Consider the following 12,041-nt stretch of genomic DNA (forward strand, 5'->3'; position numbering starts at 1 on the left):
CACCAACTATGGGTATCATCCAACCTTTCATCTCCACCCTCATCTCAACACTACATCACCTGTAATAGATGACACGACTAATACGCTTCTTGAAGTGTTCACCTTCCTAAAGGAGAATGTTAGGGCAGCCCAGCAGAGACAAAAACATTACTTTGATAAGAAGAGACGTCCTGCCCCCAGATATCAAGAAGGTGATATGGTTTGGCTGTCAACTCGGCATATGAAGCTGAGAACTCCTAGTCGGAAGTTTTCTCATCTCTTTATTGGACCTTATAAAATCATCAAGATCGTTAATGTAAATGCTGTGACCCTTGAACTACCACCTGAAATTCCTGTTCATCCCACATTTCACGTTTCCTTGTTGAAACCTTATGTACCTACTCGTCAACAGGTTACTTCCTCAGACTCCCCACCTGTGATACAAGAGGAAACAGTTTACGAAGTGTCTGACATTCTCGACTCAAGAATTTCCCGTGGAGTGTTACAGTACCTCATTCGTTGGAAAGGATACTCCCAAGATGAGGACTCTTGGGAGCCCTCCTCCAACATCAATGCCTGTCGTTTGGTTAGACGTTTCCACATGCTTCATCCAGATAAACCTGCTCTCTCTGCTACGGTGCAGCACCTTTGACGGGGGGACCTGTCAGGGTTGGCTCCTGTACCTTTAAACCAAACTTATTTATTCCTACTCCTCCCCCTTCCACCTGCCGATTAATGTTTAGTCTACCTGAATCTCAGGTGAGAGGAAGCATGCTCTGAACGTCCTGGCTATTTCTACAAAACATATCTAAAGAACTGACTTATTCTCATACTATTAAGGACCTAAGGTTTTATCCTTTCAAGATCTGTTCACAGTTTAAAGCAAAGCCGACTCGGCTCCAAATTCAAAGTTATCCGCACTCTAACTGCAAACTTAAACCAATTCCAGTTGTGGGTTAGATTCCATACAAAAGACTCACCGCTACCATAGTTCCACTTCATTTGGATTACAATTGTTATTCACGGGTGATACCCGCTCTCGATAAACACTGTGCTTGTTTTAGCACCGTTCTGCCTGCCAGCAAATCCTGCACTGTGATTGGACTACAGCAACACACCTCCCGGTCTGTACACGCTTACTACCACATAGACCCGGTCGAGGCACATCCACGCTGACTGCCTGTCAGCTAATCCTGCACTGTGATTGGAGGAAGATCACACAGGTACAAGACTCGCGCAGCTGCTGCTGCACGGACACCTCTCCCATTCACAAGGCATACAAGGTACGCTCACACTACAAAGTTGAACTGTTTGCTTGTCACTATTGGTCGATATAAGTTATATGTATTAATAACAAGGTTAAGCACTGATAAGAATTCCTAAAGACTGTACCACTTATTAAGGATTATTTGGCAAACACTGATATAAGGAAATTAAACAGACATTCATTCAGTAATACAGGAAGTTTCCAGATTACTCCTGTAACAAAGAAATACAAATCTCTTCTAAAGTTTGATATCCACTTCTTATAGAGCTAGTCTGCAGTTGAGATCCTTCAAAGTTATACTAGGGATTACCGCACCCTGACAGAGAATGATGAGGGAGAAGAGGAAGAGTTGAAGAGGGAGGAGGTAGAGAGGGGAATAAAGTAGGGAGAAAGTGGAAATAGAGTGAGAGAAGAAAGATAGAGAAGGGATATAGAATGGAGAAAGTTGGATCAAAGAGAGAATAGAGAGCCTGTAGAGAGAGAGAGAGAGAGAGAGAGAGAGAGGAAATGGGGGCACAATACACAGGGGGAGAGAGAGAAGAAGATAAGAGGGAGAGAGACAGTAAGATCTGAGAGTGGAGAAAGAGCGAGAGAAGAGGAAAGAAAGAGGGGGAACAAAGAGAGGAGAGAGTAAGAAAAAGAGGAAATAATACTTTTTTTTTTCTTCAGTCAAACATTTAACACAGTTCCCTATGCAAAGCATAAACTCTCCTGTCCCTCAGGGGAAGACTTCTGTGTGTGTATAGGACTTGCATGTATGCGTATGGCTGAGCAACACAATTATTTTACATTTATGTCAGTATAACAATCTTGCTAGCAGTATGTACCACTCTACAGGCCTGATAATAAGTATAACCCCCTGCACTCGATTTAATTGTTTTATAAAGAAACTAGGTGAACATGACAATATAACTCAGACCATTTTATACATTAATTAATCCAGCTGATTCACTTTTTAACAGGAGACTTGCATAGCTTCCAAGGATACATTACTCATTTTTAAACACTACAAATCACTTGCTGGCTGCTGTTCTGAAAATCTGCATTTAATTTCCTGAGAGCTGACTGTCATAACCACTTGACTACACACAGTCTATATAGTAATAATACACATACTGTGCCATTTATTAACTAGTGTGTCCCTCATGTTAGCCACATTCATTTAACTTTTCTTTGTGGGGCAGCTCGCACTTTTATAATGTTCAAACCTAAAACCTAAAGCAAGGGGAAACTATCTCATTTAATTATATCACTGCAGTCCTACTACTACACACACATTATCTGCAGGAGAAAAATCAAGTCCTGGTGTTGATTCTATCAGGTAAAAAAAAAAGAACTGCAGGAATATTGTGGTTTCCCATTAAAAGCACAACACTGTAATGCGATTATTTGGCTTGATGTGGATATATACACTCAATCTGAGGTCAGCTCTTCAATCACAGAAGTGCTAACTTAAAGACCTATATCATCCCACTCCTGACCTTCAAGAGCCCCAAAACATTGCCCTCCTTTCAGCAGCATTGTCATGTGCAAAGGCAAAACACATAAAGTTCCAATGTTAAAACCACCATCTTAAATGAATTGTCAACTCCCACCTCACAGCAAACATCTTTCCCCCCAGTTGTGCAGTTTCTGCTAATGGCAGGTTATCAGGGGATTACATCCAGTAAACAAAGGCTGAGGCACCCTTGAAGTACCAAGCAAACAGATAATATGCCCATATCCAAAGAACAGATCGCACCCATCTGCTGCCATATTCACTGACAAATACATAGGCGCAGACATGTCTCACAGCTACATAGCTAATAGCTGTAACCCCTTGCATACCAGAGTGGTTAGGAACATATTTCTCTTTGTTACAAACTTGTTTAGCAGCATTGCAGCATTGATAATATGAGGAGCACACATTTTCACAGATGTCTAGTAAGTGCCCTGGCAATGCATGTACCTAGACTCACTAGTGTGTAAGTGGTAGTGGGTTGTGTAACTTACTCTCTCAGGCGGTGGCCGGCTCATTAGGATAAAACAGTGTGAAAAAAAAAAAAGTAGTAGAATAGATGACTTACCTAATACCAACAACAAGTAACGGTCCTCAGCGGGTGCGGCTCACTCCTTGGCTGCTTGACTCCACTGATTGCGTTGGATCTTCTTGGATCTTCCTTCCAGCAGCCTGGCTTCTCACAGTGCACTGTCCACGTGACTCGGCTGAGGGCTCCAAGGTTCCCTTCAGCACTTCCGTAAACTGCTCTGCCTCGTCAGCAGTCACGTGACATGACTGACAAGACTGCTGCTGATTGGCTCCCCGAGGCTGCTAGAAGAGCAGCCTCAAATGGGAGCATATGGGCAGCAATGGGCTCAGCTTTTAGGCACCAGTGGGTGGCGCTCGCTCAGTTGTGGCTCAGGCAGGCATGTTGTGCAATGGATGGAGGGCAGTGGACCAGCTCACTGCCTACCTTCTATTACGCAACATGGATGATACCATGTATGCCGGACCGGGGGGGGGGAATAAACAATTTTTTTTAAAATAATAATAATTCAAAAAATAAATGTTTTTAGTCATTAGGACAGGTGAGGCACTGCCTCACCTGCCTCTAATGACTGCACATCAGTGCCATCTAGTGCTCCTGCTTATGTATAACATTGTTGCAAAACTGCTGCCATATAGTGCTGCAGACACATGCACACGCCTGAGCTTACAGCCTTGCTTTTCAACAAAGAATAAAAAGAAAACTAAGAAAATGTGATAATAGATGTAAATTGGAAAGTTGTATAATATTGTATGTTCTATCTGAATCCTAAAATAAAATGTTGGGTTTTTTTATGTCCCTTTAATGATCATTACATATTAGTTATCTATTCCCAGTTTTTCTAACCACTGATTTCTTATGTTGGACAACAGGATCAGAAGAGGAATATAAAGTGTTTCAAAAGGTCAAGCAGAAGTTAAAGAACTACAAACCTGAGGAGGACAATGAAACGTCTCTCAGTCCCTTCATAGTTTCGGTGACTTCTCAGAGTACCCAGCTGTATGGGCAAGATGTTGAAATTACTGCAACTGTGACCAATATAAGTGACAGCAAGCAGGACCTGCTGTTGGTGGTTGGAGCTCAGTCTGAATACAATTATGGTATCACTCGAGCTCAATTCTGGAAAGAGGAATACAATTGTCAACTCAGCCGAGGAGAAGGTAATTACAAAACAGCTGTGGATGATAAGCAAGTTTCCCAGAGTACACTGCAAGTGTGAGACTTTCAAAACAGGTATCTCAAATGTGCTATGCTGGCTGCTGCTGCAAAGCATTTGTCTAAATAAATCTAAACTAGTCAAAACAAGCACATAAAATAATGAGATCTACACACACACACACACAACACGGAAATGGACTGCACTCTCAAACCGGACAGTGTACAGATCCATGGCCCTGCAAACTCACATCTGTGGGTGCTCACCAGTACTCACAGACAGCTGCACAGCTTGCAGGGACTCAGGTAGTTAACCTCAGACAAGGCTAGGTGCAAAGCCCATAAAGAAAATTACAAATCAAAGCTATATTCCCTAACCTACAGCTACAAAATGCATGCCTTCAACCAAACACACTGAGATATAAACACATGTGGCACAGGTCCTTGGTAATTTATAATATATATATATATATATATATATATATATATATATATATATATATATATATATATATATATATATATATATATATATATATATATATATATCTAAGGAGTTGTATACCCACATCAGAATGTCACTTGCATGGCTACATAGAGGCACCATCAGAGTACACTTACATATACCTTTTTTTCATTTATGGAAGGACAACAGTATATTATCTAAACTCTATGAAACATTTCTACAGTATAAAAGTTTGCACAATGGCATAAGAGTTTTTCCTTAAAATGACAAAATATTAAAGGGACATGAAAGTCAAAATTAAACTTTCATGATTCATGTAAAGTATACAATTTTAAACAACTTTCCAATTTGCTTCTATTAGCCTATTTTACCTTTGTTCTCTATATATCCTTTGTAGAAATGCATATCTCAGGGGCACCAATGCACTACTGGGAGCTAACTAATAATTTGTTGCTGTACTTAAATAGCTCTTGTCATTGTCTCACCTGATGTGTTCAGCTAGGTAACAAAAGTGCATTACTGCTCTTTCAACAAAGGATACCAATAGAATAAAGCACTATAAGCATTTGATAATATAAGTATATTGGAAACTTGTTTAAAATCGTATGCTCTATCTAAATCATAAAATAATAATTGTGTGTTTCATGTCCCTTTAAACTATTATAAATAACATATATATATTAAAATGTACTTTAGCTTTTATTCTCCCTAAATATATGTCTTACCCTTCTTTAACAAAGACTGTGCTAATATTCTATACATCCTGTAGATGGAATCCCACTGGCCTGGTTGTTATAAGAGTTCCTTTGGCAGAGTCGGGGAAGTCCATATGCATTGCTGGGTGTTTCAATGCTGTGACTGGGTGTTTTTATGGTAGTTTTTAATGCATAGGGACATTCGTGTCATCATTTTTTTAGTTATAATAACTGATTTGCAAAAGATCTACATACAAATCATATTTTGTTAGCAAGCTGTGCATTATTTGCAGTCCAGGGGCATACCCTATGAAAAGCCTTAATAGTGCTGTTTATCTTAAAGGGACATGCAACCCAAAAAATGTCCTCCATGATTCATATAGAGAATATAATTTAAAAAAAAGTTTACAATTTACTTCTATTATCAAATTTGCTTCATTCCCAGGTTATTATTTGTTGAAGAGATACCTAGGTAGGTAGCGTGCACATGCCTGAAGCACTACATGACAGGAAATAGTGCTGCCATTTAGTGCTCTTTCTAATGTATAACATTGTTGCAAAACTGCTGCCATATAGTGCTGCAGACACGTGCACACTCCTGAGCTTACATTCCTGCTTTTCAACAAAGAATAACAAATTTGATCATTGAATTAAATTGGAAAGTTGTTTAAATTTGTATGTTCTATCTGAATCATGATAGAACATGTTTGGATTTTATGTCCATTTAACTCCTTAACTGTAGACAGATAGGGAAAGAATTAGCTCCTGTACATATCAACCAAGCACAGTGTACCATGTAGGAGGCTCAGAGTTCCAAATATCACAGAATGTGCTCTGCAGCAACTTTTGCTAGGAAATGCAGCAAATCAAAGTTTTTTCTCTTCCATAATTAAACTTTTTGGGGGAGGGGATTTAAGGGACACGGAACCCAAATTTTTTCTTTCGTGGTTCGGATAGAGCATGCAATTTTAAGCAGCTTTCTAATTTACTCCTATTGTCAATTTTTCTTCGTTCTCTTGCTATCTTTATTTGAAAAAGAAGGCATCTAAGCTTTTTTTTTATTCAGAACTCTGGACAGCACTTTTTAATTGGTGGATGAATTTATCCACCAATCAGCAAGGACAACCCAGGTTGTTCACCAAAAATGGGCCAATATCTAAACTTACATTCTTGCATTTCAAATAAAGCTTCCAAGAGAATAAAGAAAATGTGATAATAGGAGTAAGTTAAGTTGCTTAAAATTTCAGCTTAATGCTCCTTTTGCCACAGAAAGTAATCACAGCAAAACTGAAGTACCAGACTGGGATATTGGGGCATATTTATCAAGCTCCGAATGGAGCTTGATGCCCCGTGTTTCTGGCGAGCCTGCAGGCTCGGCAGAAACAGCAGTTATGAAGCAGCGGTCACAAACATCGCTGCTCCATAACTTGTCCGCCTGCTCTGAGCAGGCGGACAGACATCGCCGGAAATCAACCCGATCGAGTACGATCGGGTTGATTGACACCCCCCGAGTCAGCAGGGGGCGGCATTGCACCAGCAGCTCTTGTGAGCTGCTGGTGCAATGCTGAATACGGCGAGCGTATTGCTAGCCGTATTCAGCGAGGTCTGTCGGACCTGATCCGCAATGTCGGATCAGGTCCAACAGAAATTGATAAATTGGGGCTCATGTCTCAAACATTCTGATTATTTGCTCATAGAATAAAGTTTACATCTAATTATTTTGCAACAAATTTGTAGCCCTCATATCCTAAGATATTTACTCTCTCAAATATGAGTTATCTACTAATACATAGACGCTACATAATAATTCAAGTGTAAAAGTAAAATGTTCTTTTTCATTAATGCAATTTTAGGCAGCTTCACGTTCTTTTCAAATGGGTTAAACACACAGTCAAAGTTGATGAGGATAGAGGTAGCGAATGGAGCATATGCATGCTACTAATTTGGTCACCAGCCATCTTGAGTGGCACAGGAGCACAAGAACGACTGCAGGGGCTAACACATAGTAAAAGAAAGGAGTTTGTTTAAAAATAAAATGCTCTAACAAAATATAGCAATTTATTTTTAGATTGTCCCTTTAAAATCATATACTTTATAATATACATACAATTACAGCCAGCTATTTTAGTGGCAAACATGTAACATTAAGACTTTTGATATCTCATAGAATAAACCATTTCAACAGTACATTTATCCATCATACCCTTAAAACTAGCTAAGACTGAAACCAAAATATGATGCAATAAATACCCATAACCTGATAATGCATAACTGCACTAGATCAGTTTACACAAACATTATTAAAATGATCTTCCTATTGCAGGGAAAAGTGTATCCTGCCTTCTGAGTTACTCCCTCTATCGAGATGCCCTGATGAACAATAACCTTCTCAGAGTCACTGCTCTGGTAAAGCAACCTAAGGGTGTGAGAAGCAGGTTTGCTCTTGCAGAGCAGAATGTGATAGTCTGCAAACCCGCCCTTGTTCTTCAGGTGAGATTACCTTGTTTAGACTATCTCCTCAGTACCTTTAAGATCAGACAACTCTGATGTGCTAAGCCTTTTCAGCCTGACATCATTCTTATCATTATAATTTATTTATAAAGCACAAACATAATCTGCAGGGTACTATGATTACATGACTGACAAAAATATGAATGCACACACATTAAAAGGAAAGTCCTACACTTTATTTGCATATGGTATTCAACAGGGCAGGTGGATTTAATAGAAGCAGTTAGGGAGATGCAGAGAAACAAAGAAAGATATTACTGAAAGTTGAAGCATCACTATGGAACACAAAGGCTTTTTTAAGGGACCTTAGACACCTCTTGCTTTTGCATAAAAATGGTGCTTGTCCCGCACCCCATAGAGAAACCAAAAAGCAAGTTCAGTAATCAGCAAATGCTGCAAATAAAATATCTGCTTTAAACAATTTGCAGCATTTTGAAAACCTAGATAACAAATTTTACTTTTTGGATTCTCTATACGATATAGCACAAAGTACAAATCTTACACACAAGAAATATGCGCTTAATGTCCATTTAAACGCTCTAGGCCAATGGCCAATAGAGATGAGTGATTAACTTTTCCAGCGCTACAGCAGCACCTCAGTTTGGATTTGTGTCTGAAACCCCTGATTTTGACAGTATGGACCTTTATTACATATGTCTATCTCTACTGATGGCTGCTGATCAATACTGTGTAATGTGTATAGATGCCATTGTGATCATGTGACCAGAAGCATCAACTGTCTGTAACCTCAAACAAAGGTTTAAAAAAAGGTGAGGGAAAAGCAGCAGTGACAGAGGGAAGGACATGGGACAAACATAGAGAATTAAAAAGTGGGGGGGGGGAAGCAACAACAATTGAGGTATGGGGGTAGATTTATCAAGCAGCGGATGCTGCAATCTACCCCTGAAGTTTCAGGTCCGCCTGAAACTTAAGTTAAGAAGCAGCGGTTGTAAGACCGCTGTTCCTTAACTCATTCCCCACCTCTGAGGTGACGGACAGCAATCATCCCGATGATCGACACCACTCCTAGTGGCCAATTGGACGCGAATGTGCAGGGGTGGCATTGCACAAGCATTTCACTAGAAATGTTTGTGCTATGATAAATGCTGACAGCATATGCTGTCAGCATTTATCAATGTTGGTCGGATATGATCCGCTACAGGGGATCATGTCTGCTCGAAATTTGATAAATCTACCCCAAAGGGTTATATGTGAGATGTAAGAAGGATCTGAGTGAAAGAGTAATGGGAGAGTGAGAAATGGGAAGGAAAAGGAGAGAGTGAAAGGGGGTTAAATAGCTGTTTACATGCTCCATGAATGTGTATTTTTTGTCTACATAGCTGTTCACAGAAGGAGGATGTTACTGTCTATATACAGTATGTCTTCTTCATCTGTGACTGGTAGTTATAATACATCTAGTCTATGTATAAGAAGCATTTAGGCTGTCTCCAAACTAATGACCAATCTGCTAAACCCTGAAGAGGTATTAATAAGAGATAGTAAAGTGTAAGATGGTGTGAAGAGAAAAAGAGAAAGATAACTAAAAATATGTCAGTATCATTCATCATCATATTCATGCATATACCAACAAGGTGCATATATCAGAGCAAACAATGAGCATAGTGTCCTGTCATTCTATGCATAATAATATTCCTATTCACTTTCAATTGTTCTTTTATGAGTATATGAGTGTAAGCTCTGAACACCAGCTAGAGAGAAATAAGGCTAAGGTGGGAGGAGATATGAATTAAGAGGTAGCTATAATATTGGGCCTATATTAACATAAACTCTAACCTATATACTGTATGAGCCAAATAACCCTCATGTGCATGTATATAAAGTCTGCCAAGGATGAAACAGTTCTAAAGAGGACAAAGCATATAGCATGTCTATGTCACTTGTATCCCTGAAGAGATTATGCAATGGCGGCCTTAATACCCTTCTTGCTTTCTGCGCAGATGCCTAAAGTTGCTATACAATTCCAACCCACCACAGCAATGGCTGTCTTCACAAATCCTCTGGGAGAGGCCCTAAGGGAATGTGTGATCCAGGCATCAGGGAAAGGGCTACTATACAAAGAGAGAGAATATTGGTAAGTCAAGTCCTATGCATATCCTATTTCAGCATTGCTAATAACCTCATAACCAGTACTGACCTCAAAGCATACGCATGATCATCAAACGCTGCAACAATGCAAACTTAAAAGTAGCATTACAATGAGGCTTAAAGGAATATGAAAAACAAAATGTTCCTTTCAAACAGAGCTTGTCATTTTAAACAACTTTCTATTTGACTTCTATTATCTATTTTTATTTGTTGTCTTGGTGTCTTTTGTTGAAAAGCAGAGGTGTATGGCAGCAGTTTTACAAGAATGTCATCTAATTTGCAAGAGCACTAGAGGGCAGCACTATTTCCTGCTATGTAGTTCTCTAGATGCCTACCTAGGTATCTCTTCAACACAGAATATCATGGGAACAAAACAAATTTTTGTAATAGAAGTAAATTTGAAACGTTTTCAAAATGGTTTGCTCTGTCTGAATCCCAGAAGAACATTTGTGGGTTTCATATGTACTACTTTGTATGGGAGTATACAGAGAGAAGCCTAGCAGGGTGTAGGTGAGAACCGTATGTATAACAATCACTGTTACCATATCACCCTCAAAGCCTGGGACTACCTCAGTAAGCTCTCATAGGCGCAGATTCATAGCTTTGTTAGTGCCAATTCTTACAATTAAAATCTAGAGCTATGTCAGGTTCTTTTAATGTGATATCTCGCACATTGAATGGGACATTCTAGCAACGTGGGGGGAGACAGCAATTACAAAAGCAGCAGCACTTAGGAACCATGTTTGCAATGTAGTTTATTTAAATATAATTGTAAAATATTCACATCTGTTTGTTTTTTTAATAAAGTAGCCTTGCTGGATAGAACCAAAGGGTCTGCCCATAAGCATTGGTCAGGATTTTTTAAAATCTATACTTTTTGTAAAGTATCGCATCTCATGGTTGTGTCTCCATTTTTTTCCAAAGCTGATGAGGTTTTTAATTTATTTCTCTTTAACATTATCATTTATTGCATATGTTGGAGAAGACTGTTATTATAGAGGGCATTTTTTTAACCTCTTAACGACCAGCGAAGTACACTGTCTTTCTATGGGGCTTGTTTTTTCAATAGCGCGGTTTCACCGCCAGTGGCAAGATCTCGCTATTTTAGAACGCTTGCAGGAGGGAGGGTATAAAATCACTGGCGGTGAGACCAACACTATTATAGGGCAGGAAAACCCTTAATGACCAGCGACATACAGAGTACATTGTGGTCATTAAGGGATTAAGGGGTTAAAGTTATAACTTATTTGTTCTGTAACGTTTTGAATATATTTTTTGGGACACCTCTATCGTTCCCAGTGGAGCTTGTTCTATGCACTGATAGGTGAAACATTACAAGATAGAGGATGTGTCGCTGAATATAATAGAAAGGTACTCAGAACTTGTGAATGTGATGAGAGGAGGGTACAATCTTTGTTTTGAGTTTTTCCATTAGATATTGGTTTCACAAATGGGTCTTATCACAGCTAAGACAGAGAAAGAAAGTCTCAAAAAAGAAAACAAGTAAAACAGGGCTAGATTACAAGTGGCACGGTATATTGCATTTTCGCAATCTAGCTTTTTGCACTAGTTGGGTTGCGCTCATATTACAAGTAAAAAAACGGATTTTGCACAAGCGGTAATCCAACTAGCACAAAAACATGAACATCAAATATTGCATGCAAGTTCACATATTCCCCCAAGGAAGTCAATATAGAAAAAAAAGTGGAAAAAAACCTAACACTCGACTATTTGGCAAATACGATCGCATTTTCGCAAATTGCGCTAACCCAACATGAAAATATGAATATTTCATATTCCAATGTTCTTAACATAATGGAATATGTTCTATTTAT

General features: G+C 39.1%; 1 protein-coding gene across 1 annotated transcript in view; it reads left to right on the forward strand.

The window, feature by feature from the left end:
• The window catches only part of LOC128664454 (protein 4.2), a 165,406-nt gene that overhangs the window by 79,397 nt on the left and 73,968 nt on the right, over nt 1-12,041 (forward strand). Inside the window, exons 10-12 of the mRNA XM_053719290.1 lie at nt 4,146-4,433; nt 7,913-8,079; nt 10,059-10,192. Of these exons, the coding sequence (XP_053575265.1) occupies nt 4,146-4,433; nt 7,913-8,079; nt 10,059-10,192 (589 nt within the window). The remainder of the gene's footprint in view (nt 1-4,145; nt 4,434-7,912; nt 8,080-10,058; nt 10,193-12,041) is intronic.

The sequence above is a fragment of the Bombina bombina genome, chromosome 1 (genome assembly GCF_027579735.1).
Source record: "Bombina bombina isolate aBomBom1 chromosome 1, aBomBom1.pri, whole genome shotgun sequence".
Classification (NCBI taxonomy): Eukaryota; Metazoa; Chordata; class Amphibia; order Anura; family Bombinatoridae; genus Bombina; species Bombina bombina.